The sequence below is a fragment of the Bos mutus genome, chromosome 9 (assembly GCF_027580195.1).
Source record: "Bos mutus isolate GX-2022 chromosome 9, NWIPB_WYAK_1.1, whole genome shotgun sequence".
Taxonomy (NCBI): Eukaryota; Metazoa; Chordata; class Mammalia; order Artiodactyla; family Bovidae; genus Bos; species Bos mutus.
The window spans coordinates 88,892,704-88,920,661 of NC_091625.1; the positions used below are offsets into that span (position 1 = coordinate 88,892,704).

Sequence of the window (27,958 nt, forward strand, 5' to 3'; positions counted from 1 at the left end):
ATGAGGAGGTCTCTATTTAAAAGGCTGGAGTTCCAAACTCCTAGGTGGTGAAAGTAAGGGGAATGGACAAACAGCCCACCCAGGGCTGATCCTTTCACCTTTTCTGGAATATTTAAGGTTCATGTTTAAACGGCTCATGAGTAAAATATGTATTATCAGTGCCAGGTTTTCCTGTCCTTGCCACTGCATTTCCATCCACGCTGGGACTCACTGAGCTGCTGAGAGGGTGTTGGGGGTGAAGTGCAGGCAGTCTTTGAAGAAGCTGGGACTTTCACTGTTAAATATGGACTCTGTAATGGATCATTTTGTATATTTCTGCGGACATTTGAGAACAATGCTTGTTGTCATTCCAGTGTCACTCTAGAATCCTGAAGAACCGGGGTTAGGGTAAAGCATGCAGTGAACACACAGAAGAGGTTTAAAAATAGCCTGCTTTGCACCTTACCTGCACTTGATCAAAGAGGGCCCTTGCCTGCTGCAGTGGTATCTGGACACTCCCCAGACCACTCACGGGCAGACAGGACACCTCCACCAGCCATTTACGGAGCTTTTCCGCCATCTCCCTGTAGCGCTGCCACTGGTGGATCTGGCTGTCAATGATGCCCCGCCTCTGCTGGGCCCGGCGGATCACCCCCTGCCACTGATTACTGAGGAGGGTCAATTTCAGGTTGAACTCATCCCTGGTGAAGAAATAATTACATAAGGAAAACCACTGTTATCCTGACGAAAGTGTTGTAAAAGTGTAAGCTGCTCAGTCGTGTCCAGCTCTTTGCCACCACATGGACTGTAGCCCACCAGGCTCCTCTGTCCATGGAATTCTCCAGGCAAGAGTACTGGAGTGTGTAGCCATTCCCTTCTCCAGGGGATCTTCCTGACTCAGGGATCAAACCCAGGCCTCTCGCACGGAAGGCAGATTCTTTACCATCTGAACCACCAGGGAAGCCCTATCTAGGATAGAGGTCTTCATATATCATGCTGTGATCTACTGTCAGCTCTACTGAATGTAATTTAAAAAATTAATAAGCAGTTAAACTATCAGTCCACCAGGACTTCCCTGGTGGCTCAGATGGTAAAGCGTCTGCCTACAATACGGGAGACCCGGGTTCAATCCCTGGGTTGGGAAGATCTCCTGGAGAAGGAAATGGCTACCCACTTCAGTACTCTTGCCTGGAAAATCCCATGGACGGAGGAGCCTGGTTGGCTACAGTCCATGGGGTTGCAAAGAGTCAGACACAACTGAGCGACTTCACTTTCACTTTATTAGTTTGCAAACAGTCAGTGTGTCAGAACAGGTGGACATATCTGTAAGCTCACTGTCATTCACTCTGAGTGCATGAGAGGGGATAGAACATAAGACAGCAGCTTCAGTGGAAACGACCCCCTGGACACGCCCAGCACAACGTATGCAGCACGTGGCAGCATCTTAAGTATGTCACTGCAGGAGAAAGTGAGGAGACCAGCTTATTTACAACCTCTGTCCCCAGCTACAATTATAAACCACTTTGGATGAACAAAACTGCGTTATTTTAGCTAGAATCATAAACCACTTAGATAAAATTATGTTGTTTAAAAATACTTGAAAAACTGTACTCCATAAACTCTCACTCTTCCCTCACAATAGACAGCCCTAATCTTTAGCAAATTATTCACATTCTAAACCATCCCTTCTACATTTTAAGCCCACTTTACCTGTTCTTAGAAAAATGTAAACTATCTAATCATCATTTTTGAATAAAGGTTGTCCATATACTTAGAGACATTAAATCTTATTTAAGCTTTCTCAATATCAGGCTGACTAATCTCAGAACTTTCAGTTGCTTCTTCCTACCTCTGTGTTTCCTAACTTTAAAAAATGTTGGTAGTTTTTTTTTTTTTTTTTTAATTATGTTTCTTTAGCAGCCAACTGTGGCTCTAGAACTGGTTTGTCCAGTATCAAATAGACTGGGTTTCTTTGTAGATAATAGTGCTAGTCACACATTTTAGTACTAAAGTGTAACATTACTTGCTCTTTCTCTATTTTACTCATTTTGCTTTTCTTTCCTCTTGCGGATGGGTTCTAATCTGAATTAGATTTATTATTCTGGACTCCTATATTCTTGATATATTACCTAGGGCTACTATAAGCTTTGGTTTCCCTGATGGCTCAGACAGTAAAGAGCCCGCCAGCCAATGCAGGAGATTTAAGAGACATGGGTTCCATTTCTGGGTAGGGATGATCCCGTGGAAAACGGACTACGCACTCCAGTATTCTTGCCTGGAGAACTCCATGGACAGAGGAGCCTGGAGGGCTACAGTCCACAGGGTCACAAAGAATTGGACATGACTGAGCAACTAACACACACACTAAAAACTTTGATTTTGGAACCAAATGTGTTATTCAGTGCTTCTGTTTTTGAAGGAAAATTCTGATGTTTATAATCTATTTGCAATAGAACTAAATATGATGAATTTAAAAAGTAATAACAGTTAAACTATCAGTGTTTGCAAACAGTGAGTGTATCAGAATAGGTGGATGTATCTGTAAGGTCAAATATGATGAATTAGGTTCATGACACTTCCTTAAAAGATGCAAGCATCCGTCATCTCTGACAATGTCTAACTCCAGGCCTTGAGGATGGTCTGTAAGAGTACCATACATACTGTTTCCCTATCAGCTAGCATTCAGGGTCTCTCTGGAGCCTCATCTTCACTTTGTAGAACCAAGCTGTCTGGAGCTATCTGACAGCATGAGGAACTACTCAAAACATGACACTGGGCTCAGTGCTGAACCTGAACTCTCAAAACCAAACGTATAAACAAACCTTTAAAACACAATACATTGGTAATCTAGGACCTCTCTTATTTATCAACATGCTCTCATCTGAATTTTTTTTTTTCCCACTAGCAACGTTCAAAATTATCCTCAGGTCCAATCCTCATATTTTCATCTCCTTGGTGTTTTTCTCTGCTAACATTTAAAATTTAATAGATGTTGGCTTGCACATGAATTTTAAATTTTATTTTACTTAATGATGTGAGCTTTTATAATATTGTCACAGAGAAGGGAGGATAAAGCAAAAGATAAGTTGATTGCATTTGAATATGTCTTATTCTAAAGGCCTTAAATTCTTAGTTAAGCTCACATTTAAGTTTGGCTTCCCTAGAATAAATATGGCATCAAATTTTGTTGTTCCAAGTTTAACCATGAAAATCTTTCATGTACTTCCAAAGAAATATCCACTTAAGACTAAAATTGGTTCCAAAACATGAAAAAAAAAAACCAACACACTCTTAATCAAAATAATGACTTATTTTCTATTTTGTGGGGGCAGGGGGGAACTAAGTTAATTATAATCACAACTAGACTCTTTAGAGTCTGTTGGACTGCAAGGAGATCCAATCAGTCTGTTCTGAAGGAGATCAGTCCTGGGTGTTCTTTGGAAGGACTGATGCTAAAGCTGAAACTCCAATACTTTGGCCACCTCATGCAAAGAGCTGACTCATTGGAAAAGACTCTGATGCTGGGAGCGATTAGGGGCAGGAGGAAAAGGGGACGACAGAGGATGAGATGGCTGGATGGCATCACCGACTCAATGGACAAGAGTTTGGGTGAACTCCAGGAGTTGGTGATGGACAGGGAGGCCTGGCATGCTGCAATTCATGGGGTTGCAAAGAGTCAGACATGACTGAGCGCCTGAAGTGAACTGAACTGAACTGGTCCTAATTATGGAAAAGACATACAAATGTGATTAAAAAAACGAGGTTTGTATTCCAAATATCACCATAGAAAATTGATTGGGTAGAGTAAATATTGTTCCTAAGAAAGGTAACACAAGACGAAGCTGCCAATTCACATACCATAAATTTAAAAAGGGGCTAGATTTTACTCTGCATTTTTAATACAGAGATACTTTGCTAAGCAATAAAGAGAAAGCAGGGTTTCAGACTGAGTGTAATCTGACTTAAGGTAGCAAACCATTTCCAAATCATGGTAAGGGAAACCTGGCTTTTCCTGAGTAAAAACCAGGTACATGAGGGCTAGGCTTGATTCTGTTGCTACTTAGTTATGTGACCTTGGTCAAATGAGTTCACGTTTCTGGGCCTCAATTTTTCATTTGTAAGTAAAAGAGATGGACTAGTGACCTCTGTGCTCCTCTGAGGAATAAAATTTCTGCAACTGTATGAGAATATTACCGGCATCTGTTGACACATCACTGACACAATTCATTCTGATCTATTTTAATTCCAGCCTCCTCCAGACCACTAGCAAAGATTGGCTAGGTGACTTCCAACTACTCTATGTCCTTCATATAACACAACAGAGGTTCTTTAAAAAGATTCAATACTCAGTCATTTCAGCGGTTCAGACAAGTCCTTCCTCTAATTACTGAGGGTCCTTTGTGGGACACTTGCTTTAGGCATATGTTCTCTAATCTGCTCAAAGAAAATGACTAATTTACTGGAACCTGTCTTTATGATACAATATCAAAGATCCTACCTGTCATCAACTTGACCTTGTTCTAGAAGGTGCTGTCCATCAAAAATGATTGAGTGCAAAATCTGCTGACGGCTGAACATCTCTGCTTGAAACAACTGTTATTTAAAAAAGAAAAACATAATTTAGAGTTCCTAATTTTACTGACCAGTTCTCCAAAAACTTTCCAAAAATTCTGGTTTAAGCAAGACTATGAAAAACACTTCCAGATGAATCAGGCTGTATTAATATAAAAAATCCTGCAAGGTAAGAACATTTTAAAAACTATCCGTTAAGATAAACTTAAAGATACAGTTTAGTTTTTGTTTACTAAGACTGTGACTAAAAGTATAATTATGTTTCCCTTCTTTCTTTCAAAATCACCCAATAAAGTTAGTTAATACATAATTTGTATTCTGGTTTATTTTATATGCAGAATACGGTCCATTTTTAGACAGAATAGTTCTAAAACCTTTTAAAAAGTTGAAGAATGGAAAAAATCCACCATTTTTAATAAACTCACTGTTTTTCAATTTAGCTAAGTCAATAAAATTGTTTCACCACTAAGACTTTCAAATTTTCACTGTTTTTTAAACAGGTTTATTGAGATAGAATTCTGTATCATATAATTCACCTGATTAAAGTGTGCAATAATTTTTCTCATATTTACAGTTATACAACTATCACCACAATCAATTTTAGACTATTTTCACAATCCCCTCCCAAAGCTCCATACTCATTAGCAAGTTTCCAGCTTTTAGCTTTTCTCTGCCCTAGGAATCCTGGATCTCCATTTGTGTGTATTTCATAAACACACGGAGCAACTTAGTTACACTAGAAAACAGCAAAATAGAGACTAACAGCAAATTTATTAATTTGCTTTCCAGATCTAATTCACTGTAGATGTTTCTTGAGAAAGAATTATAATGCAATTTGATCAGGAAGTACACTGGGAGATGTTTGGTAGCTTGATTTTCTAGTATAAAACATGTATGTGCTTTTTAAAGAACTCACAATTTTAATTTATTAGAGATTTTTGACCAAAGTGTAATCTCTAAGCAACTAGCCTCAGAAATATTATTGTAGTCTGTAACTCAACTTGGAAATTACCTTACCATAATTCTGACATGATACCTTGCAGGATATTGAAGCCTGTCCCATGCTTATAACCCATCACATTTTTGGGATTAAGATATCAAAACTTCAAGCTTAAAAAAGACGACAAAAACACTGCATGCATTTGAGCAGACTCGGCGCACAGTACAGGTCTTTCTTCCACATGGCATTTTTTGCAGCATCTTCCAAAGGCCTAACTGTTTTATCAGCCAAAACAGTACTGGCATAACTTACCTCATGTGCTCTCTGCTGCTCCAAAAGATGCTGATAATTGCCTGAAATCTCTACTGCTAACTTTTGTTCCGTTTGAACTAGGAATTCCATCCATGTTTCACATTTTTCCAAGAAAGTCTGATGTTGTAGCAAAAATGACTGTAACTTACTGACAGAACGAAAGAAAAAGAATGACAATGTTGCTGCTTTTTTCTTATGCCTGTAGCACATAAAACTAGATTAAATATTCTCTGCCTCCAGTTTTAATTTGACCTCTACAAAGCTCTCCCATGAGGTAGTAAGTGTTTTAAAACATAAAAAGAAAACTGAAGAAAAATGTTTTAATGATAAAATTATATATCTTTTACATATTCTTATATAAAGGGCTTCCCTGGTGGCTCAGAGGGTAAAGCATATATAAAAGCTTTATTTTTTGATAAAAACAAGATTAAACATTCCTCAGTACATTCAACATGAGAAGCCGTATCACAATTTGAGTTGCCCACTTTTAGTTCAAATTTTGTTATCACTGGAAAGACCTAGAATGTATGCTGTGCTATGCTAAATCGCTTCAGTCGTGCCTGACTCTGTGCGACTCCATAGACGGCAGCCCACCAGGCTCCCCCGTCCCTGGGATTCTCCAGGCAAGAACACTGGAGTGGGTTGCCATTTCCTTCTCCAATGCATGAAAGAGAAAAGTGAAAGTGAAGTTGCTCAGTCGTGTCCGACTCTTATCGACCCCATGGACTGCAGCCTACCAGGCTCCTCCGTCCATGGGATTTTCCAGGCAAGAGTACTGGAGTGGGGTGCCATTGCCTTCTCCACTAGAATGTATAAATATACACAAATCATGAACTATCTGTACAGATATTTCAGAGTAGCCAAAACATCTCTGGGTTACTCTACCTGAATCTTTCCGTAGTCTGGGAGGAGATCAGAGACCAGTGCCGATTGAGATTCTGCATCCTTTTGATTTCTTTATCGTTCAGGGGCAGCCTGTATCCAAGCTCATTCAGACGGTCTAAATCTGGGACCATGCTACTGAATTTCAGCATCTGTCCCTGGAAGCAAGATGCAAAAGTAGGTTTAGCACCACAGTCAGAAAAGGCAGAGGACTTTCAGAGTGGACAGTGAACTTCTGATTTCTGGGAGAAGCTGGTCTTTGGTCTCCTCGGTGTTTCTAGGCACCCACTTGCCATCTCCAGAGTCGCACAGAAAGCAAAACGGCACCTCCCCATCAGCTTTCAGTGCTGCTGCTGCTATTGCTGCATGGCTACTCGCTGTCCTTTATTGAACGCTTAGTAGTTTATATGTGTTATTTACTTCCTTCATTTACTCAGCAGTAATACTTGCTTGAACTGATAAAGGATGAAAATTGTGTTGATGACTGAAAAAACTTATTTCCTACCCTTTATATGTCATTTATCTGTGTTAATCTGCTCCACTATTATTTCATAATAATAATAATAGTTATAGCAGTAATAGCTAACATTTATTGAGCCCTTATAAACCAAGCACTGTTGCAAGAGCTTTATAGATAATAACTCATTTTATCCTCAAAACAATTCCATAAGGTAAGAACCACTACTATTCCTGATTTACAACAAGAAATATGAGGCACAGACCCTTTAAGGAAATTGCTTAAGACCACCCAGCTCGTGAGAGAGCCAGATAAGCAACATTTGATGGGTTCTCCCTGGATACAACACAAACTCACTTAAGCTCTGAAATTACCATGTGTCATCTCAAGAGCTTCAGCTTTAGTTTCTTGACCCCAGCCCCAAACTTGGTGAGACTCAACTGAGAAAGCAGTTTATGCTTTCTGGTCTCTTTTGTCCCTCCACACACAGGACAAAGCTGCCTGTCCTGCCTTTTCCTGTGGGCATTCTTAACTCCATCGAGGAAACTGGCTATAGGAAGAAGAAAAGGTCAGGCCACCTTTGGCTGTGAGTGTTTCCACTTTATGTGCTCTGAAAAAAGGCTTATCACCCTGAGAGGGAATAAACCTTTCCAACTGTCAAAGCCAAAAGCAACCTGCTAGATGCCAGAATTTCCACGGGTACGTATCAGCAGTGAACAAAACTGACACGGTGCTCACAGAGTGTAAGACACTATTCTGGTAGTGGAGAGAACAGTAGTCAGTTAATCGCGTGAGCGTCATTAGAAGATACGACGAAACTGAAGAAAAAGAACAGTGGGTCTGACAGTGTGTTGCTGGGTAGCCTGGTCATAGACAGAAGGGGAGGCTTTCTGAGAGCACCATTGAACAAAAGGACCAGGAGCTGATTCCTTCTGGTGGGCACGGAGTTGGTGGGGATAAGGAATGAATTCCAGGAAGAAGGAAGCCAGGGCACATCTTGCCCAGAGACGCTGGGAAACAGCAGCTCCCAAGTGGCTGGAGAGTGACAGGGACAATGGTGAAGATGAGTTCCTTCGGAGGGTGGAAGCTGGGTATTTCTGGTCTTGATACTTCACCACATCTTTATCCTGAGAGCAATGGGAACCCATAGAGGGTTTAAGCAGAGGGGTAATATAATAATAAAAATGGGCATGTCTATTGTATTATTTTACTTACTTTAATATAGTTCATAATTAAGTGAATCCCTGCAAAAGGAAAAGACCATTGTAGCATTATGGGTTGGAGGGAGAGAGGGAGACTCAAGGAGGCCCGTGGAGGTTGAAGCTTGGTCTTGGCCCCTGAGAGACTGGCAACTTGACTGGGAGCGGATGAAGGCAGCGATGAAAGGTTTAAGAACATGGACGGAGGTCATGGACTAGGTGTGAGGAGGGACCAGAGGGAGGAGGGAGAAGAGTGAGATAGACATAGCACTGCTCCTGGGGTCCCCCATCACGGGCCATGACATTGGCTGTGGTCACAGACATCACTCCTCTCAAGAGAAAAGGAAAGCAGAGCTGGCAAGAATTCTCTTGGGAACAAACGGCAGGCCTATGTCAGGAGTTCTGAGTTACCCTTAAGTTTCTGAGCATATAAACCTGGGGGACTTTCCTGGCACACCAGTGATTAAGACTCTGTGACTTCACTGTAGGGGGCATGGGCTCGATTCCCTGGTAGAGGAAGTACAATTTTAAACAATTAAAATGCATGTGCTTGGCCAAAATAAAAAAAGAAGAAGCAGCAGAAGCTAGATCTGGGATGAGGATTTGAACACACTTACCTTCAGCTCCTCCATCCTTTCCTGGATGGTCGAGAGGTCAGAGGAGTGGCTAGGGTCCTGCCCTTGTAATATTTCTTCAGCTTCTACTATCCAGGTCTCCAAAGCTTCTAAACTCTTGGTAAAGGTTTCATAGTCAAGAACGCCAGCCTTTGTTTCACAAAAGAAAATTGGTATTTAGAAATCTAGTGAAAGGGCAAGTGGATGTTAAAATTATTTTTCATATTCTTGCATCAAATTGCCATTCTCCAGATGTCATTTCTAAAAAGACAAGGTTGCCATGATTTACACTTTCTTCTTTATATTGATGTAATTTTCCTAAAGCTTAGAATTACTTCTATGTACCATTAATTAACCAATTAAAGTTTTTTAAAAATACATTATCAAGAGAGATATATTGATTCTTACAAAAGCTTATGTAAACATGAGTGTTAACATTAAAGTTACTTAACATTTATTAATTGAACATATTTTACCAAGGGAAAAAATCACTGATTTTAGGGCAAAATTACATGGTAGAGAACAGGGCAAGACTCCCAGCTTTCCTTGACCCCACTGGAACTTTTAAATTTGTTTATTTTTAAATTTTTTGATCTTGAAGGAAGCATTGTTTGATGATGAGAGTTCTCCTTTTCCTATTTATGGCCAGGTTTTACAGGATGCCTAATTCATAACACCCGCTGAATATAAGCTCTGTACCTGTAACACAGTCTGCTGTTTGCAGAGAGCCTGTTCGAGAGCATGTAATTGTTGCCTCAAAGAGAGCCAATCGGATTGAATGGCTGATGCTGCCGAAGCGTCCACTTGTTGCTTGAGTTGCCCTCCCAGCTCATGAAGAACTACAAGAGAATCCTGAATCGGCCCCAATCCTTTGAGGAGGTCCTACAGAAGACGAAAATATGCTCATCATGAAACAACAGGTTAAGTGTACTCATTATTGTAAACAATTACAGACACTCATTCTTATTTGTTCAATTATTACACTAAATAACTTCCCCCTGTAGAGGGGGGAAAAAAATCAAAAATTGAATTCCATTTTTAAAAACGTGTGTATTAACATAAAAAAGTGCTATTTTGATTATAAAAGCCACATAGGTTCCTTATAAGACATAGAGGAAATGCAGAAAAACTTGCATAAAGAAGAAAAAAAATTATCTACAAGTATAGCCCATAACTAGAAATATTTTGGCAGTTTTTCTTTTCTTTTCCCTTGCCTCTTCATGTAATTGATATCAAGTTGAAAATCCAGTGCTACATTTTACCTTCTAGGACTTAGCATTAGACACACAAGGGGAAGCTGTATGTGTGGTCACACCACCGTGGTTACAGTACCCCACCCCTGGCCGGTGGGCTCAGAAGCCTGGGCACGGCTCTGTGAGCAGCAGCAAGAGTGGATTCCATCCTTTTCCGCAGCATCTCTTGCCTCCATGCTTTGTGGGACCCTTGTATATACTCCAAATTATAAGCTGGTGGAAATTCCCTGTTTCAGTTCCATCTACCACTTAGGGATGACAACTGACTGGTTCTTCTACCTGTTGCTGATGACTCACAGATAGATGGAAAGAGCAGAGCCTGCCTGCGGACTTCAGTGAGAGGGGAAAAACAAAGGGCAACTTTAATCCTGACAGAGAGATCAGAAAATTCACAGCCATCATTTGGCGCCCTTGACTGTAAAACAAGTATCTCTCAACTCAGGAGGACTGAATATGGAAAATGACAAATCTCATAAAGATGAGCTATGTAGAAAAAAAAAAAAAAACACTGAATTAACTTTACGGTAAAACTTAAACTCTAGCTTTCAAGGGATTATTCATTTTCTGTGTGAAGGCCTTAGAACGAGTTAAACTTTTATTTATGTGTCTTTTATAACCTGCCTAATTCTAATAAACTGATTTGGGAAAGTTTATAAGAAGGTCTTTGAAATAAGTTCATTAAAATAAAGACAAACGGGGCAAACAGTAAGAGGCATGTGATAAGTGAAACAAGAGAATAATTCCTGAAAACTTTAAGTAGGTTATTGGCAGCTGCAGTGAAAAAGAGAAATATTAAAAAGCTATTAAAAAGAAGTATACTCCTCATAAATCAGGAGAGAAAGACTTCTTCTTACCATTAAGTTCTTAGAAGAAATTATTGTGTTGAGGCTTACATAAGAGATAATGGCCCTAACTGGACTATATCTTTTAACAGTGGATTTTTAAAAGATGTAACATTACTTTTCATACTGTCATTTCTTATATTGACCAACTCTGTAAAAACAGAGATCCTTAAGTCTTTCACATGGACTGTATTCCATTAGGAAAAATGGGAAAATGAGTCTTTAAAAAGAAAGCAATGGGAGGGGATCTCTTTAACTCTGATACATGTGCAACTGTGTTCTGAAAACCTAGCAGGCTCTCTGATATTTGAAACAATTATTTTTGGAAAGCTGTCCCACATAGAGCCATAACAAAAGCTTACACACAGCAGCACTCGCCCTGTTAAACTTGAGAAGTCTAAGCCTGGCAAGTTGAGAACTCGCGATAGTTCTTGAACATACATTGCAATCTTGGATCCAGGTGGCAACTTCGTCATCACCGATGTCCTTGTCGGTGGCTGCCTTCAAGAACTCGTTGGTTCGTCCCTCCTGCTGTTGAACTGTAGCAGCACACTGTTTGAAGTAGTCCTTGTATCTCTGCCAAAGCTGAAGTAGGGCCTTGCTGGCACGCAGCTGCTCGGCAATCTCTTCCAGCAAGTTATTCCATCTGGAAACGACAGCCAACACTCATGGGTTGATTCCCACCTCTCACCAAATGCTGTTATTTGCTATTTTATTTTTCATGATCCTGGTTCATGTGAATATGGAAATAATGCAGATGTCTCATTTCTATTTAATGTAATAAAAAGTAATATTTCACAGTCATATTTCAAGGGTAGATAGTAGAAAAGGGGTCAATCTTGGGGTATACTGCAGTTATAATTCCTTTCCAAATGTCTTCACTGCATTTGTGTGTGTGTGTGTGTGTGTGTGTGTGTGTGCAGTCATAGCCCGCCAGGCTCCTATGTCCATGTAATTTCCCAGGCAAGAATACTGGAGTGGGCTGCCATTTCCTTCTCCAAGGGATCTTCCTGACCCAGGGATTGAACCCAGGTCTCCCATACTATAGGCAGATTTTTTTTTTTTTACCAATGAGTCACCTGAGAAGCCCCATCTTCACTACATTTGTTTCTCCTTAAATTCATTTTGTGAAAATAAAAACATTAATAGAATAGAGCCTATAAGGCTCAAGTTCAAAATGCTAGGGTTTAATTGTATCATTATTTATAATTAGATTGTGATATAAATAATGAGCAACAGTGTAAAACCAGCATATTCCATACCTCATGTTGACTTCTTTTAGTGTATTAGTAAGAGTTTCTGTCACAGGTGGGTGACACTCTTTTAGAAGTTGGTTGGTCACAGAGCCAAATTTCTGCAAGCTCTTTTCCTGTTTTTCTAGATCATCTTGAAGATTCTGCCCAAAGAAAAGGCCACAGATGACATGACAGGGTCTAAAAATGCTAATGATCAAATTTTGAAGTAATATAGCTGCTTTCATACAATATGAAAATATGCACACACAAATACATAAACTGTGACTTTTGCCCCAATGTTTCGTAAGTTTCCTTTAGATAATCATTTTTCCTTTTTAATGAGTTTGTTCTTGTGGGTGTGAGGAGGGACTCTTAACAATTGAGCCTCAGAGTGGGATGGGTAATTCTGCCAGGAAAGTTCACACAGGGAACCCCTGTTCATCATCCAGGAGGAAGCCGTGGGGCTGGTGGGTGTGCAACCTGGCACACCGTGGTTCTCTTTGCTGCTCAAGATAAAAATCCAGATCTATATTCTATCACTTACCGAGAGCTGCTCTGTCAGAAACTTCTGATAATGACAGTTTAAGATATCATAGCTTTTCTGCACGCGTGCATGCTCAGTTGCTTTGTCGTGACAGTCTGACTATTTGCGACCCTGTGGACTGTAGTCCGGCAGGTTCCTCTGTCCGTGGGATTCTCCAGGCAAGAATACTGAAGTGGGTTGCCATGCCCTACTCCAGGGGATCTTCTCCACCCAAGGATCAAACCCGAGTCTCCTGTGTCACCAGAATTGCAGGCAAATTCTTTACCCACTGAGCTGCCCAGGAAGCCCCATAGCTTTTCTGAGTACCATCTAAGTTCTAGCTCTGAGTGTTCTTCCTTGCAAAGTAAGCCTATAACCGCCAAGGTTATAGGCTTGGTGGAGTCTTCTACCAAGAACCGGTGAAGAAGGATATTTCCCAGGAAATGCTGAAGTAACAGATACAGTTCTTAGTAAAACTCCTCAGGTAAACCAGGCTGCAAAAATCCACCCCTACCTGACACTGCTTTCTGGCTGCCATCAAATCAAAACACATGAGGAATAGACCCCGCGTCCTTTCATATCTTAAGGTAGAAGAGGTGAAACACAGAGTAGGCTAAATTAAAAGGTATTTCTCCTCAAGGGTTTAAAATGTGTTTTTAAACTTACTAGTCTCAAAATAAGTTGTAATGATTTTTAGTATTTACAATAATTATTTAAGGTTTCATATAACTATATATAACTCATTTTATCCTTCCTGCCTCCTGCCTCTCCTGAAAAAAGGGCATTCTCTCAGCAAGTCTGCACCTCAGATCAGCAACATATAGACTTTGATTGCCAAGTGAGGGATGTGAGCCAAGGTAAGGAGGGTCCATGCTGGGCTCTTGCTGACCCCTCATCCCTTAGGCCTGCCATGCCCATGCCACTGGCTGCACTATCCACCCCGGGAGAAAGATCAGTAGCAGGTGAAGAGTGCCCAGTGCCCAGGAACATAGGGGATGAGGGTAGCAATCAACTGAGGGCAGTGGCCTGAGTGAGATTGTGCTCTTTAAGTCCAACAACAGCCATGTCCTTCTGGATGAAGGACATGATAACAGACACACAGGAAACAACGCAGCAAGTGCTAGAAAACGGGGATGATGTGTACGCGTTGCACAGACCACTGACATTCTGCTGAATGCAAAGAAAATAACTTAATGGTTTAAAATTTTACTCTTTTGCTATTTTTCTTTCTGTGTTCTTTTAAATCCCTTAGAATATGTTTAGAAAAGCAGGATTAAAAAAAGAGAAAGGGAAGACATAAAAGGCAGTGATAATAGATACAGAAGATGGATTTGGGAATAAAGTCATTTGATAAAATACATCCATCAGGATATTTATATAATTTAAAAACTCATTTAGTTATATACCAGCTATTCCAAAATCTGGTATCCACAGGCAAGTTTGATTATGTAACAAATAAAGCAAGTAAAATTAATTTTGAATATTTTGAAAATAATTAAATGCAAACAATATAGACCAACATTCCAGCACGATGTTTGAATTTGTTCACTTTTTAAAAAAATTTTCTCTAATTAAAAAGAATGCTACGGATGAGGTCAATTCACTCCTTACCTGAAGATTGTCCACCTGAACTTGCACAGCTTCTAAAGAGCCTGTGAGTAGACAGAATCGAGAAAGAGAGTATCGGGACTCCATGAGGCAACTGTTTATCTCATCAAATGCCACTTTATGGTGGCTCCACTGGTCAAGCACGGATTTCAACAGGATCTTGAGTTGGCCAACCTTTCAGAAGAGACAGAGACTTCTTATAATTGCATACTATTTTACATGATAAAATATATATTCCTTTGATGGAAAAGGCATTAACATTTAAGAACTTCACTGGGGTTTCAGGCATTGCAAGTAAACTCAAATTTAAAAAATTATACATTAAAACAAAAAGTTATAAAATAGGTTTTTAAAGTAAAAATGTAGCAATGTTGAAATTTAAGCCTTTCATACGTGTGATCACATAGTCTAAATTAAAATGCTTAAAAGGTTACTCATATAACCTTGACCTATATTATCAGTTCAGTTCAGTTGCTCAGTGGTGTCCGACTCTTTGCAACCCCATGGACTGCAGCACGCCAGGCTTCCCTGTCTATCGTCAACTCCTGGAGCTTGCTTAAACTCAAGTCCATTGAGTCGGTGTTGTCATCCAACCACCTCATCCTCTGTCATTACCTTTTCCCCCTGCCTTCAATCTTACCCAACATCAGGGTCTTTTCAAATGAGTCAGTTCTTTGCGTCAGGTGGCCAAAGTATTGGAGCTTCAGCATCAGTCCTTCCAATGAATATTCAGGACTGATTTCCTTTAGGATTGACCAGTTTGATCTCCTTGCAGTCCAAGGGACTCTCAAGAGTCTTCTCCAACACCACAGTTCAAAAGCATCAATTCTTTTGTGCTCAGCTTTCTTTATGGTCCAACTTTCACATCCATACAGGATTATTGGAAAAATGACAGCTTTGACTAGATGGACCTTTGTTGGCAAAGTAATGTGTCTGCTTTTTAATATGCCGTCTCGGTTGGTCATAGGTTTTCTTCCAAGGAGCAAGTGTTTTTTAATTTCATGGCTGCAGTCACCATCTGCAGTGATTTTGGAGCCCAAGAAATAAAGTCTTGTCACTGTTTCCACTGTTTTCCAATCTATTTGCCATGAAATGATGGACTGGATGACATGATCTTTGTTTTCTAAATGCTGAGTTTTAAGCCAGCTTTTTCACTCTCCTCTTTTACTTTCATTAAGAGGCTCTTTAGTTCCTCTTCACTTTTTGCCATAAGGGTGGTGTCTTCTGCATATCTGAGGTTATTCATGTTTCTCCCCGCAATCTCAATTCCAGCTTGTGCTTCATCCAGTCCACACTTTGGCATGATGTACTCTGCACATAATTAAATAAGCAGGGTGACAATATACAGACTTGACGTCCTCCTTTTTCGATGTGGAACCAATCTGTTGTTTCATGTCAGGTTCTAACTGTTGCTTCTTGACCTGAATACAGATTTCTCAGGAGGCACATAAGGTGGTCTGATATTCCCATCTCTTGAAGAATTTTCCACAGTTTGTAGTGATCCGCACAGTCAAAGGCTTTGGTGTAGTCAATAAAGCAGATGTTTTTCTGGAACTCTCTTGCTTTTTCGATGATCCAATGGATGTTGGCAATTTGACCTCTGGTTCCTCTGACTTTTCTAAAACCAGCTTGAACATCTGGAAGTTCTCAGTTCATGTACTGTTGAAGCCTCACTTGGAGAATTTTGAGCATTACTTGGCTAGTGTGTGAGATGAATGCAATTGTGTGGTAGCTTGAGCATTCTTTGGCATTGCCTTTCTTTGGGATTGGAATGAAAACTGACCTTTTCCAGTCCTGTGGCCACTGCTGAGGTTTCCAAATTTGCTGGCATATTGAGTGCAGCACTTTCACCGCATCATCTTTTAGGATTTGAAATAGCTCAACTGGAATTCCATCACCTCCACTAGCTTTGTTTGTAGTGATGCCTCCTAAGGCCCACTTGAATTCACATTCTAGGATGTCTGGGTCTAGGTGAGTGATCACACCATCATGGTTACCTGAGTCATGAAGATCTTTTTTGTATGGTTCTTTAGTGTATTCTTGTATGGTTTGTATAGGTGTATTCTTTGTATAGTTCTCGTCTTAATATCTTCTGCTTCTGTTGGGTATATACTGTTTCTGTCTTTATTATGCCCATCTTGGCATGAAATGTTCCCTTGGTATCTCTAATTTTCTTAAAGAGATCTCTAGTCTTCCCCATTGTATTGTTTTCCTCTATATCTTTGCAGTGATCACTGAGGAAGGTTTTCTTATCTCTCCTTGCTATTCTTTGGAACTCTGCATTCAGATGAGTGTGTCTTTCCTTTTCTCCTTTGCCTTTCACTTCTCGTCTTTTCTCAGCTATTTGTAAGGCCTCCTCAGACAACCATTTTGCCTTTTTGTATATTTTTCTCTTGGGGATGGTTTTGGTCACCACCTCCTGTACAATGTGACAAACCTCCATTCATAGTTCTTCAGGCACTCTATCAGATCTAATCCCTGTATCTATTTGTCACTTCCACTGTATAATTATAAGGGATTTGATTTAGATCACATGTGAATGGTCTAATGGATTTCCCTACTTTCTTCAATTTAAGTCTGAATTTTCTAATAAGGAGTTCATGATCTGAGCTTATATTTATATGTATATATGTATATATTTATAATTATAATATGTATATATATTATTTATATAATATATATATGTGATAAAAGATCAATATATTTAGTACCACCATTTAGGAAACATATTAACTGAGTGTTTTAAATTCATTACCCATTTTATCCTGGTAACAACCTTTGAGGTAGATGGAATCTTAACTCATCTTACAGATGAGGAAACTGAGGGCTGAAGAGCTGACTTAGACCTAGCTGTTCGCTTCACAGACAGGGACAGAGGTCAGCTTCTAGTCTATCCTGAAATGGGGCCGACAAGATTGCCGCTGGACTGGAGGTGGGTCTGAGAGAAAGAGAGTTCCAGCCCATGCTGCTGGAAGGGTAGAGCTGTCATGAACCGAGACGGCAAAAGTGTGCGTTTGAGGGGGACTGATGGGAGTTGATTCGCACAGGAAGTTTGAGATGTCTACTGGCCATGTGAGTGGAGATGTTGATAGAGGACTTCCCTCTGTGTCTGTCTCTGACTGAGTTTAGGGGAGAAGTTCAACCTGAGTATACACATTTGAGAACCACCTGTGCCTAAATGGTATCGATAGACCCCGAATAGATAAGATTATTGAGAAAGGAATGTCCATAATACTGTTAATTATAGGAAACAGCTGAAGCTAGACTCTTTTTGAAAGGTTAACAAAGTGGACTTAACAGTATAAATACATGCTGTTTAGATTCAGCGATTATTTTTTCAGTTACTTTATGAAAATCAAAGCCCATGTCACATTCACATTTGGACACAAGATGGTAAGTGCGGTCTTGGAGCCAACTCTCCACAAGCAACATTACCATGTGGTCTAAATTTGCCCAAGTTTGGTTGAGCTCCTGAAGCGTGCTCCTGACAATGCCAGATACTTCTTCTTTCTTGTTCTGAACCAAAGCAAGTCCATTCTGCTCAATTTTCTCTACCTCTTTCTCTTTTGCTTTAATCAAGTCTTCCAGATCCTGAAAGATGAAGAAATAATCATTTTAAATTATTCTATTATGGAACTCTGGGGTGCACTGAAATTGAGCCATGCTAGTCTCATATCCAAAAAAACCTTTTACTAATCCAAAAAGCTTATTGTTCTCAGGAGAGGGTCGCCAGAACGATACTTCTTCCTACCTTTAAATTTTAAAAATTCTCTTCTCATTCCATGAGAGGTGAGTGTAACTTAAAAAATACAAAATTTGATTATATAATAGATAAGGAAATGGCAATGTGGAACTTTTTTCAACAAGCTACAAGGAAAGAAATATATGTTGGAAATGCTTAACATGATTTACATCCTTAAATTCATTTATCTTGCTATTGGAAAAGTCTCACAGTCCTAGCCCCTGGAATGAAATGGAATAGAATGGTGCTCTGGACCCCAGTATCTGGGATTTAGCCCCACTTCTGTGACCATTAAGCTGAGTCACTTTGTGCAAGTGAGAAACTTCCATAGGGTCTCAGTTTCTTCATATGAAAAAAAACAGAGTCTCCATTAACCTCTCTTTCTCCCTAAAATACTCTGATTCGAGTGATTCAGAAAGGTTGTGTGGGCTTTTTTTCATGAGTCAAATCCTCATCTTCCTTAGGATTTGCATTTATAATGGCCAGCATGAAATGTCCGGGCTTTCCTGGTAGCTCAATTGGTAAAGAATCGGCCTACAGTGTAGGAGACTGCCTGCAGTGTAGGAGATCCTGGTTCAGTCCCTGGGTCAGGAAGATCCCCTGGAGAAGGAAATGGCAACCCAGTCCAGTATTCTTGCCTGCGAAGTTTCATGAACAGAGGAGCCTGGTGGGCTACAGTCCACGGGTTCACAAGAATCAGACACAACTTAGCGACTAACACATCACCACCACCGCCACCATGAAATGTTCTAAAAAAAAATGAGATGATGATATAGAGATCATACTTAACCATAATCCTAACTCATGTTTTAAATTCATTAGAAAATTTTGAAAGCACCTTGAGACAGGTTGAGATTGCTGCTGCTGCTGCTAAGTGGCTTCAGTCCTGTCTGACTCTGTGTGACCCCAGAGACGGCAGCCCACCAGGCTCCCCCATCCCTGGGATTCTCCAGGCAAGAACACTGGAGCGGGTTGCCATTACCTTTTCCAATGCGTGAAAGTGAAGTCGCTCAGTCCTGTCCGACTACTAGCGACCCCATGGACTGCAGCCTACCAGGCTCCTCCATCCATGGGATTTTCCAGGCAAGAGTGGAGTGGGTTGCCATTGCCTTCTCTGGTTGAGACTGCTATCAACATTTTATGGATGAACAAGAGAGATTTAAGTCATACAACCTGTCTCAGGTCACAGAAAGGCCAGAAGCGGAGTTAGAACCCAAGACTTTTGAGCCTACTGACTCCCAGCCCAGTGCTGAAGGTGGGTCATTGGACAGGAATCAAGGAGAAGGTGTAAACCTATGTTGGGGTGAGGTGAGCAGCTGTAGTATATGGAGTATATGATCATATTCAAAAGTACATCCCCAGAGCTAGGTATGCAGATGTGTAGGCCTTGGGGCTTGGAATGAAGAAAACCAAAAAATATTTTAAGCTTGGATAATGTCTCAATTCTGTGAAAAAGATTTCCACCTCCCTGTCACGATCCACACATGGATCACTCCATCAGTCTTGGTATGGGTACGGGCAGGGTAACGTCCTGCTCTCTGTTTTCCTTTAATGTGTCCCTTTGGTTTTTGTTTCTGTGTGGTCCAATCCTTTCATCACTCTCTGTGTGTCTGTGTGTGTGTGCTCGGTTGCTCAGTCACGTCCAGCTCTTTGCAACCTCACAATGGACTGTAGCCCACCAGGCTCCCCTGTCCATGGAATTTTTCAGGCAAGATTACTACAGCAGGTTGCCATGCCCTCCTCCAGGGGATATTCCTGACTCAGGGATTGAACCTAAGTCTCCTATGTCTCCTGCACTGGCAGGTGGATTCTTTAGCACCGTGTCACCTGGGAAGCCCTCGACCTTATGTACAAAATAGGAATAATAATACATTTGGCTCACCTCAAAGAGATAACATTGGATAAATATATCTATGAAATCCTTTTGAAGCTGTTAAAAACTAGGCAAATGTAAGAGTATTATTTTATTTAGCCATTTGGTATTTTGCCTTGCTTCAGTGCAAATTTATTTATTTATCTCTCCTTAATTATTAGGAAGCTATTTTTGTCTTGATGTATTAATTATAAGTTCTTGCAGTCAGTAGCCTAAAGAGATAATTTTTGTTTTTAATAACTGGTCCTTTATTTATGATTTATAGTTTTGCCAGTCTGTTGACAGCTTTGATAATTAACCTGAGAATGAACATAATGATCAGTAGGGTTACAGGTCCTATATACACTGAAGAAAACATAATCAACTTTACTATTTAAGGATTTTTTTTCTCTGCTTCTCTAAAGGATTACATAACCAAATAATCCTTCCAACATGTCTTTAGTATTATTCTAAAATTCAGCCACTGGAATTAAACTTATTCTCATTTATCCATAGATGTTAGTTTTTTAAGTGAGTAATATTAAATAAATTATGCATTGCTTAGAAACACATCTCAAAAGTGTCCTGCACATTTATGTTGGCATAAAAGCACAACCCAGGAGAGAAACAGGAATGAAATATATATTTTGTGCAAAACAAAGGTATGTTTTCATTTCTCTCCAATAATAATTAAAAGATGATTCTGTTTCTGATCAATGAAGAGAAAAGCCAAAACTAACATTTTTTGCTATAATAAATCATTCTTAACTTGGGTTAATTCAGAAATATCAGTTTTTAGGTTGGTTTGAGTTCATAAATTACTCCTGGAAAAGTAAAAAAATATCCAAGACCTTTTAAACAAAATAAAGCTTGAATCCAGTCACCAATGTAAGTATGCTGGCTTGAATTCTATACTTTGGTCCAGAGGAACAATTTCTCAAGAATGACAATAAATTTTCACCATGGTTTGTGGTGCTGTCAAATGGAACCTGCCAGTTAGGCTATCGTGATTTATCTGTGAAACCCCAAAATAACTGTGGGCTACTTTAATTTTGTTGTTGCTATTTTATTTTTTTTAATGACTTTTCATTTGAAATCATAAATTGGCATCGGAGTGAAGTCCTTTCAACCACACATGAAGCTTTCTTTCTGACACTGCCTGGTGTGACCCTCTGGGAGACTAAAATTTGGGTTGGAAAAGGAGTAAAACTTGGTCAAGTTTCTGCTATATTTTCCATCTAGCAATCTCCTCTCTCTCTCTGTTAAACAGAAGACATTACATAAAAAGAAAATGGAAAATGGCAGAAGAAAAGTACATTAAGGAGAACAAAAAAATAGCAAGCAAGAAAAAATAAACGAGGAGAAGGAAGAAGGAAAAATAAAGGAAAAGGAAAGCTAACCTATAATTTCAGTCTGTTCATAGTCAAGTTCCTCAGGAACTTGGAAGCACTCATCTTTCTCATATTCATTCTGAAATTATGTTTTAGTTTTAATAAAAACACTTTAGTTGAGGAAGTCATTCTTCAAAGTAAAATTCTGAAATTCTGGCTTCCTTGTACATTTTGGAATTGACAGCCTAAGTTAAAAACACTACTGGACCCTGGAAAATTGGAAAGGCAATGAGACTAGCTAATGCCTGTTTCTGGTCTTCCATCTTTTACACAACCACCTTATTTTGCAGGGAGAGGGGTGAGTGGGGGTGTGGGGCATGCCACAAGGTACGTGCGATTTTAGTTCCTTGACCAGGGACTGAACCAGTCAGTGTCCCCTGCAGTGGGACCACTGAACCACCAAGGAGGTCCCTACACACCCATCTAATGATGTGAAGTTCTTTTTTTTTTCAAACTATTTCTCTGCATGATAGTTTCCTTTGCCATTTTCATGCACCCTCAAAATTGCACTTCATTAGCTTGTCAGCCCAGTACAAAAGCCCGTGCTCTTTTCTGAACCAAAAGGCTTTGATTGAGAGCTTAAATATATCTCTTTACATATACCCCCTGAAAAAAAAAAAAAAACATTGTTTCAAGGGAAGATCATTAGGAAAGGCCTTTCTTTTTGAAAGCTGAAATAGAAAAACACATTTGGGGTAAGGAGCATTTCTGTAGAATTGCTTCACAGTTTAGTCTTCAACTATCCTTAGGAAATACTAGAGAGAACCATCATAGCCAATCTGTAACACATAAATTACTGAATTTTTTTTTAATTACAGCATTAACTGTAATAGCTTACGTTTCTTTCACATAAACAAGAACCCCTAAGGAAATATTAAGGAGTCCCAAGTCACTGGAAAACATTTAGTTAACCCACTCCACCTGAACCAACATCTTTATCACTAACTGTGGAATAAGCAGGCGCTGTCTGGTCTTTCTGATGGGACGCAGTAGGGGGGCAACACTGTCCCCTGGGAAGCACTGGCTCACTGGAGTTGAGCCAGAATTCAATCAAGCCTCTAATGTTGACTTCCAATTATACAGGAAAGACAGGTGAGAGAAGAGCTTCTTAAGGAGGTGTGTGTGTGCGTGCTCAGTCGCTTCAGTCCTACCCGATACTCTTTGTGACCCCAAGGACTGTAGCCTGCCCTGCTCCTTTGTCCATGGAATTTTCCAAGCAAGAAAACTAGAGTGGGTTGCTACTTCCTACTCCAGGGGAATCTTCTGACCCAGGGATCAAATCTGTGTCTCTTGTGTCTCCTGTCTTGGCAGGTGGATTCTTTGCCATTGTGCTACCTGGCAAGCCCGAATGATCAGTATGGGGGGTTAGAACCATTCTCTATTCATAAATTCAAATTTATAAAAACAGGTGGAAAAAAATCTAATAGATGTCAAAACATTATAATTCATGTAATCAGAGAAATTTGTTACCAAATGCAGCATTTTTTAATATGTAACTCTCAATTGTCATGACTTGCAAATTTGCCATATGCCATCAAACTGTGAAGGGTGCTTGTCCGCCACTCAGACAAGTTACCTGACAGTCTTTCATTGCGTTCTGAACTGAAGCCTGGTCTCCAATGCGATGTTGTTGTTTCATTCTCTTTTCCTGGGTTTCAAACCACGTTTTCAGACATTGTACGTTATTTTCATATTCTGACCAAGATTCCAATAAGCCTTCCAACAACTGAATCTGAACAAACATAACAAAATTTGCAATTTTGTTTTAGAATCCCATTACTGGCAGATCACTGTTTCCTCCAGATTAAGAATTCTTAAAAAAAAAAAAAAAGTTCATTGTATCTGTGATTAAGAATGAATGTTAAAGAGTGTAAATCAATGACTATTATTGGTAAACAAGTAAAGAACTTAAGTCAACTTTGAAGCAAAGGAAAAAGATATTAAGACCTTAAATAAAGGAAAATGATATGAAATATTCAAAGAGAAGAGAGTACAGGGACAAAATAATGAACAAGGTTGAAGAACACTTAAAATGAGAACCTCCAGGATCTATTCCTTCAGAAGCAGTCCTATGCCCAGTGGAGCCATGCTACTTTGTGGAATGAATTTTCTCTACCGAGTATACCTGTTCTTGGAGTTTTCATGAAACACAGACAACCAGGAACGCTTGGCTCACCTTCTCAGTGACCAGACCCTGCAGGATTTGCCAGCTTTTATTCATTGCTCCAAGTCGCTCAGCAAAATCAGTCTTGTCGCTGCGTTTACTTTCCACATCCTGACTGCTGATCTGTAGCACAGACTGATTCACAAAATCAACAGTCAGCTGCTTACAGTTAATGTCGATCTGAAAACCCTGAAAAGGGAGAGGAGAAAATAAGAAAATAAGGTTATATGTATACATTTCTTATATGATTTTATACATATCAGCTTCCTTGATAGCTCAGTTGGTAAAGAATCCACCTGCAATGCAAGAGACGCTGGTTCAATTCCTGGGTTGGAAAGATCCGCTGGAGAAGGGATAGGCTACCCATTTCAGTATTCTTGGGCTTCCCTTGTGGCTCAGCTGGTAAAGAATCCACCTGCAATGCGGGAGACCTGGGTTTGATCCCTGGGTTGGGAAGATCCCCTGGAGAAGGGAAACGCTACCCACTCCAGTATTCTGGCCGAGAACTCCATGGACCATATAGCCCATGTGGTTGCAAAGAGTTGGATGCGACTTTCACTTTTTTATATTTTACCAGGAGTTAGAAAGCCTTAAGCAAGCTTAAGATGAATATTATCACTTCCATGATTTTAGTCCAAATGGCACAGTCTGTATATATTAATATGTCTATTATTTTCAGAAGTTGAATATATATGTAAATATGCAACATATGAATATACTGAATATAAATTGATTTAATACATTTTGAGTGTATAAATATATAGAATTTAAATTTGTGAAAATTTGGAACATATAGATATACTGAATATAAATATGTGTGTGTGTGTTAGTTGCTCAGTGGTGTCTGACGTTTTGCGACCCCATGGACTGTAGCCTACCAGGCTCCTCTGTCCATGGAATTCTCCAGGTGAAAATACTGAAATGGGTTGCCATGCCCTTCTCCAAAGGATATTCCCGACCCAGGGATTGAACCCAGGTCTCCTACATTGCAGACAGATTCTTTACCATCTAGGCCATCAGGGAAAACCTGAGTATAAATATAGATATTTTTTAGGAAGAGTAAGTAGAATTGGACAAACTACATATCCTACTATATAATATATATAAATTATAGTATTTATTTTTATGACTTCTTAATATGACACAAAATCTTATTCACAATTTTGTCCTAATACCAGACAATGCTCCTATGCCTATAACGAGGGAGGCAGTTTTCTTACTATTGGAAACCTCTCTGGTCACTGTGTATGCAGCATACGCTTTCAGACCTGATTTCTATAACTTGAGTTTTTGAGTTTCTTCCAAAAAAGCAGTCCTAAAGCACAAGAAGCCAGAAACAAACAAGAATGTTTAATTACCTTATATTTCTGAAGGTACTCATGAATTGTCTTGTAACCGATGGAATTTTTAATATTCTCTTCATCCTTTTGAATAACACTTTCCATAAGAGAAATCCAAGTCATGACTTCGGAAATGGCGTGGCGAGAAGGTAGTTTATCCATTTGGAGCTGCCCACGTCAGAGATAGAACGAGTCACAATGTTAAAATTCAAACCGATTTCTGTTAACTTAAAATTCTATTAATTCCTAAAGTACCAACAGAATAACACTTCTTAATGACATTTTTGGATATTAACCTCGTTAGAAGCTGGAAATTAAACATCAGGTGAACACTGAACAGTAAAAGTCCTCTTATGTTCACTTGACATCGAATACTATAAACACTGCATAAACACTACCTAATTAATCAAAACACCAGCAAGAAGAAAATATTTTTCTTATTTTATAGCTAGTTTTATGAGTATTAAAAAATGTAACTACAAAACATTCAACAGATGTATTTTATTAATTATCTTGTAAAATCTCTGTGTATTACGACTCAGGAATGTTCAACGAAGAAAGAAAAATACCACCACACGACAAACTATCATTTTCTAGATTTTTGGCACTCTGATATTTGTTCCGAAGAGTATAGCCAATTTCCTCCGTCTTTCACTAAAATATACTTAGAATCCTGAATCTTCCTTAACGTGTCAAACATTTATGCAAATACTTAGAAGGACTGGGGGGACAAAAGCAATCATTTAAAATATTTATGGACTTCTAGGCAGTGCAGAAAGATAGAGAAGTCAATGTGAGTTGTTTCCTGCCCTCTAGAAATGTTCAGCCGCTGATTAGGAGGGATGAGACATTTATATGAAACACACCGCTTACATAGTGATGAATCTCAAAGAGAGATACAGATAAAATAGCTGGGAGGTCAGGGCTAAGAAGCATATTTCCAGATAAGTTAACTGCTTACTTTTCCTTATTCTATTTGTTGCATGTCAGCTCTATTGTCGGTAAGATTATAGGTCTTTTACGTATACTATTGGGCTTCCCTTCTGGCTCAGCTGGTAAAGAATCTGCCTGCAGTACGGGAGACCTGGGTTCGATCCCTGAAGAAGGGAACGGCTATCCACTCCAGTATTCTGGCCTGGAGGAATTCCATGGACTGTATAGTCCATGGGGTCGCAAAGAGTCAGACACAACTGAGCGACTTTCACTTTCACATATACTATTATTAAATCTTCGTAACTACTTACTTTTTGAGAGAGGCATAGTCACCCTCATTTTATATATGAGAAAACAAATAATTTAAACATGGACAGACAAGGATTCTAACACACACAACACAATAAAGAAGCCATTGGAAGACAGGGAATTTATAGATTGGGCATTGGTAGAATCATTTACTCTTTTCTTTTTGTGGGGCATGGGGCACATTGATTTACTATGTTGTGTTACCTTCGGCTAAAAAGCAGAGTCAGTTATACAGATAACACATTCACTCTTTTTTAGATTCTTTCCATACAGGTCATTACAGAATATTGAGTGAGGTTCCCTGTCTTATACCATAGGTTCTTTTTTTTTTTTTCTTTTAAATTTTATTTTTAAACTTTACATAATTGTATTAGTTTTGCCAAATATCAAAATGAACCTGCCACAGGCATACATGTGTTCCCCATCCTGAACCCTCCTCCCTCCTCCCCCCCCACACCATCCCTCTGGGTGGTCCCAGTGCACCAGCCCCAAGCATCCAGTATCGTGCATCGAACCTGGACTGGCAACTCGTTTCTTACATGATATTCTACATGTTTCAATGTCACTCTCCCAAATCTTCCCACCCTCTCCCTCTCCCACAGAGTCCATAAGACTGTTCTATACATCAGTGTCTCTTTTGCTATCTCATACACCAGGTTATTGTTACCATCTTTCTAAATTCCATATATATGTGTTAGTATACTGTATTTATGTTTTTCCTTCTGGCTTACTTCACTCTGTATAATAGGCTCCAGTTTCATCCACCTCATTAGAACTGATTCAAATGTATTCTTTTTAATGGCTGAGTTTTTGATTATCTATTTTATGTATAGCAATATTAACATGCAATATAAGGGAAGACATAAAAGACAGGGTGTCCAAGATATAGCTGATTTAAATTTGTGAGCAAAAGCAGATAAATGTACTTTTCCATCTAATACCACTTACATCAGTTATGAACAATTCAACTGATGATTATTTTTGTACCTGGTGAAGCTTTTCCTGTACGGCTGGAATATTTGTCAGCAGGTCATTCCACTGGCCATCAATGTGGGACAGCTCAGAACGCAAGGCAGCTGTGTCCACTTTCTTTAATCGAAGAAGCTGATTTCCAGTGCTCAGAACAGATGATTTTAGCGTGGACTTGGCATCCACGTCTTTGGAAAACTCCTAGAAGTACCAGCAGTCAAATCAGGATGAAGTAGCCAGACCTTACATTTACGGAAAGAGGCTAACTTATTACATAAAGTTTTTTCTTTCCTTTTTGAAGCAGAGTAACGATTAAGCACTCTGAGGAAAATAAAAGCAACAGACCCTTGCCCTGAATGAAAGCCAACCTCCCTTAGACACTACTCTAAAGAGGCAATGTGGAGGCTTAGTATTTTGCAGAATTACTGAACACACAGAGTTAACAATGACAAGTTCTCTATAGCTTGATTTACGAACTACATCCATTGACAGCTGCTTTTTTTACTGGTGTTAAGTCAGGTTTTACCTAAAGGCCTGAAAACAGTAAAACTGAATCAAATGCTTTAGATTCTTAAGCTTACCAGAAAGCCATTCAGGTGATCACGGACCATTTCCAGTTCTTGTGGGACTGTCACAGATTGTTGAGTCCAAAATTCCAGCCTGTCTTTTGCAGACTGTAACCAGTGGATTAGATCTGCAGATTCACTTTGATATCTGTAAGGATAATAATAAGCCTATTAAGTAAACATCCAATCCCGACTTTGTGCTAACCTATGTTATTCGCCAATGCTAATTTTACAAGGAGACAGGTCAGGATTTGGGAGAATCATGCCTTGGGCTGA

General features: G+C 39.5%; 1 protein-coding gene across 1 annotated transcript in view; it reads right to left on the reverse strand.

Annotated features, from left to right (window-relative positions):
• The window catches only part of SYNE1 (spectrin repeat containing nuclear envelope protein 1), a 501,407-nt gene that overhangs the window by 98,579 nt on the left and 374,870 nt on the right, over window positions 1-27,958 (reverse strand). The window contains 15 exon segments of the mRNA XM_070376885.1: window positions 446-680; window positions 4,478-4,572; window positions 5,804-5,951; window positions 6,689-6,843; window positions 8,959-9,105; window positions 9,655-9,837; window positions 11,492-11,696; window positions 12,313-12,446; window positions 14,420-14,590; window positions 17,852-18,007; window positions 22,978-23,133; window positions 23,578-23,754; window positions 24,924-25,073; window positions 27,135-27,317; window positions 27,698-27,830. Coding sequence (XP_070232986.1) covers window positions 446-680; window positions 4,478-4,572; window positions 5,804-5,951; window positions 6,689-6,843; window positions 8,959-9,105; window positions 9,655-9,837; window positions 11,492-11,696; window positions 12,313-12,446; window positions 14,420-14,590; window positions 17,852-18,007; window positions 22,978-23,133; window positions 23,578-23,754; window positions 24,924-25,073; window positions 27,135-27,317; window positions 27,698-27,830 — 2,428 coding nt within the window.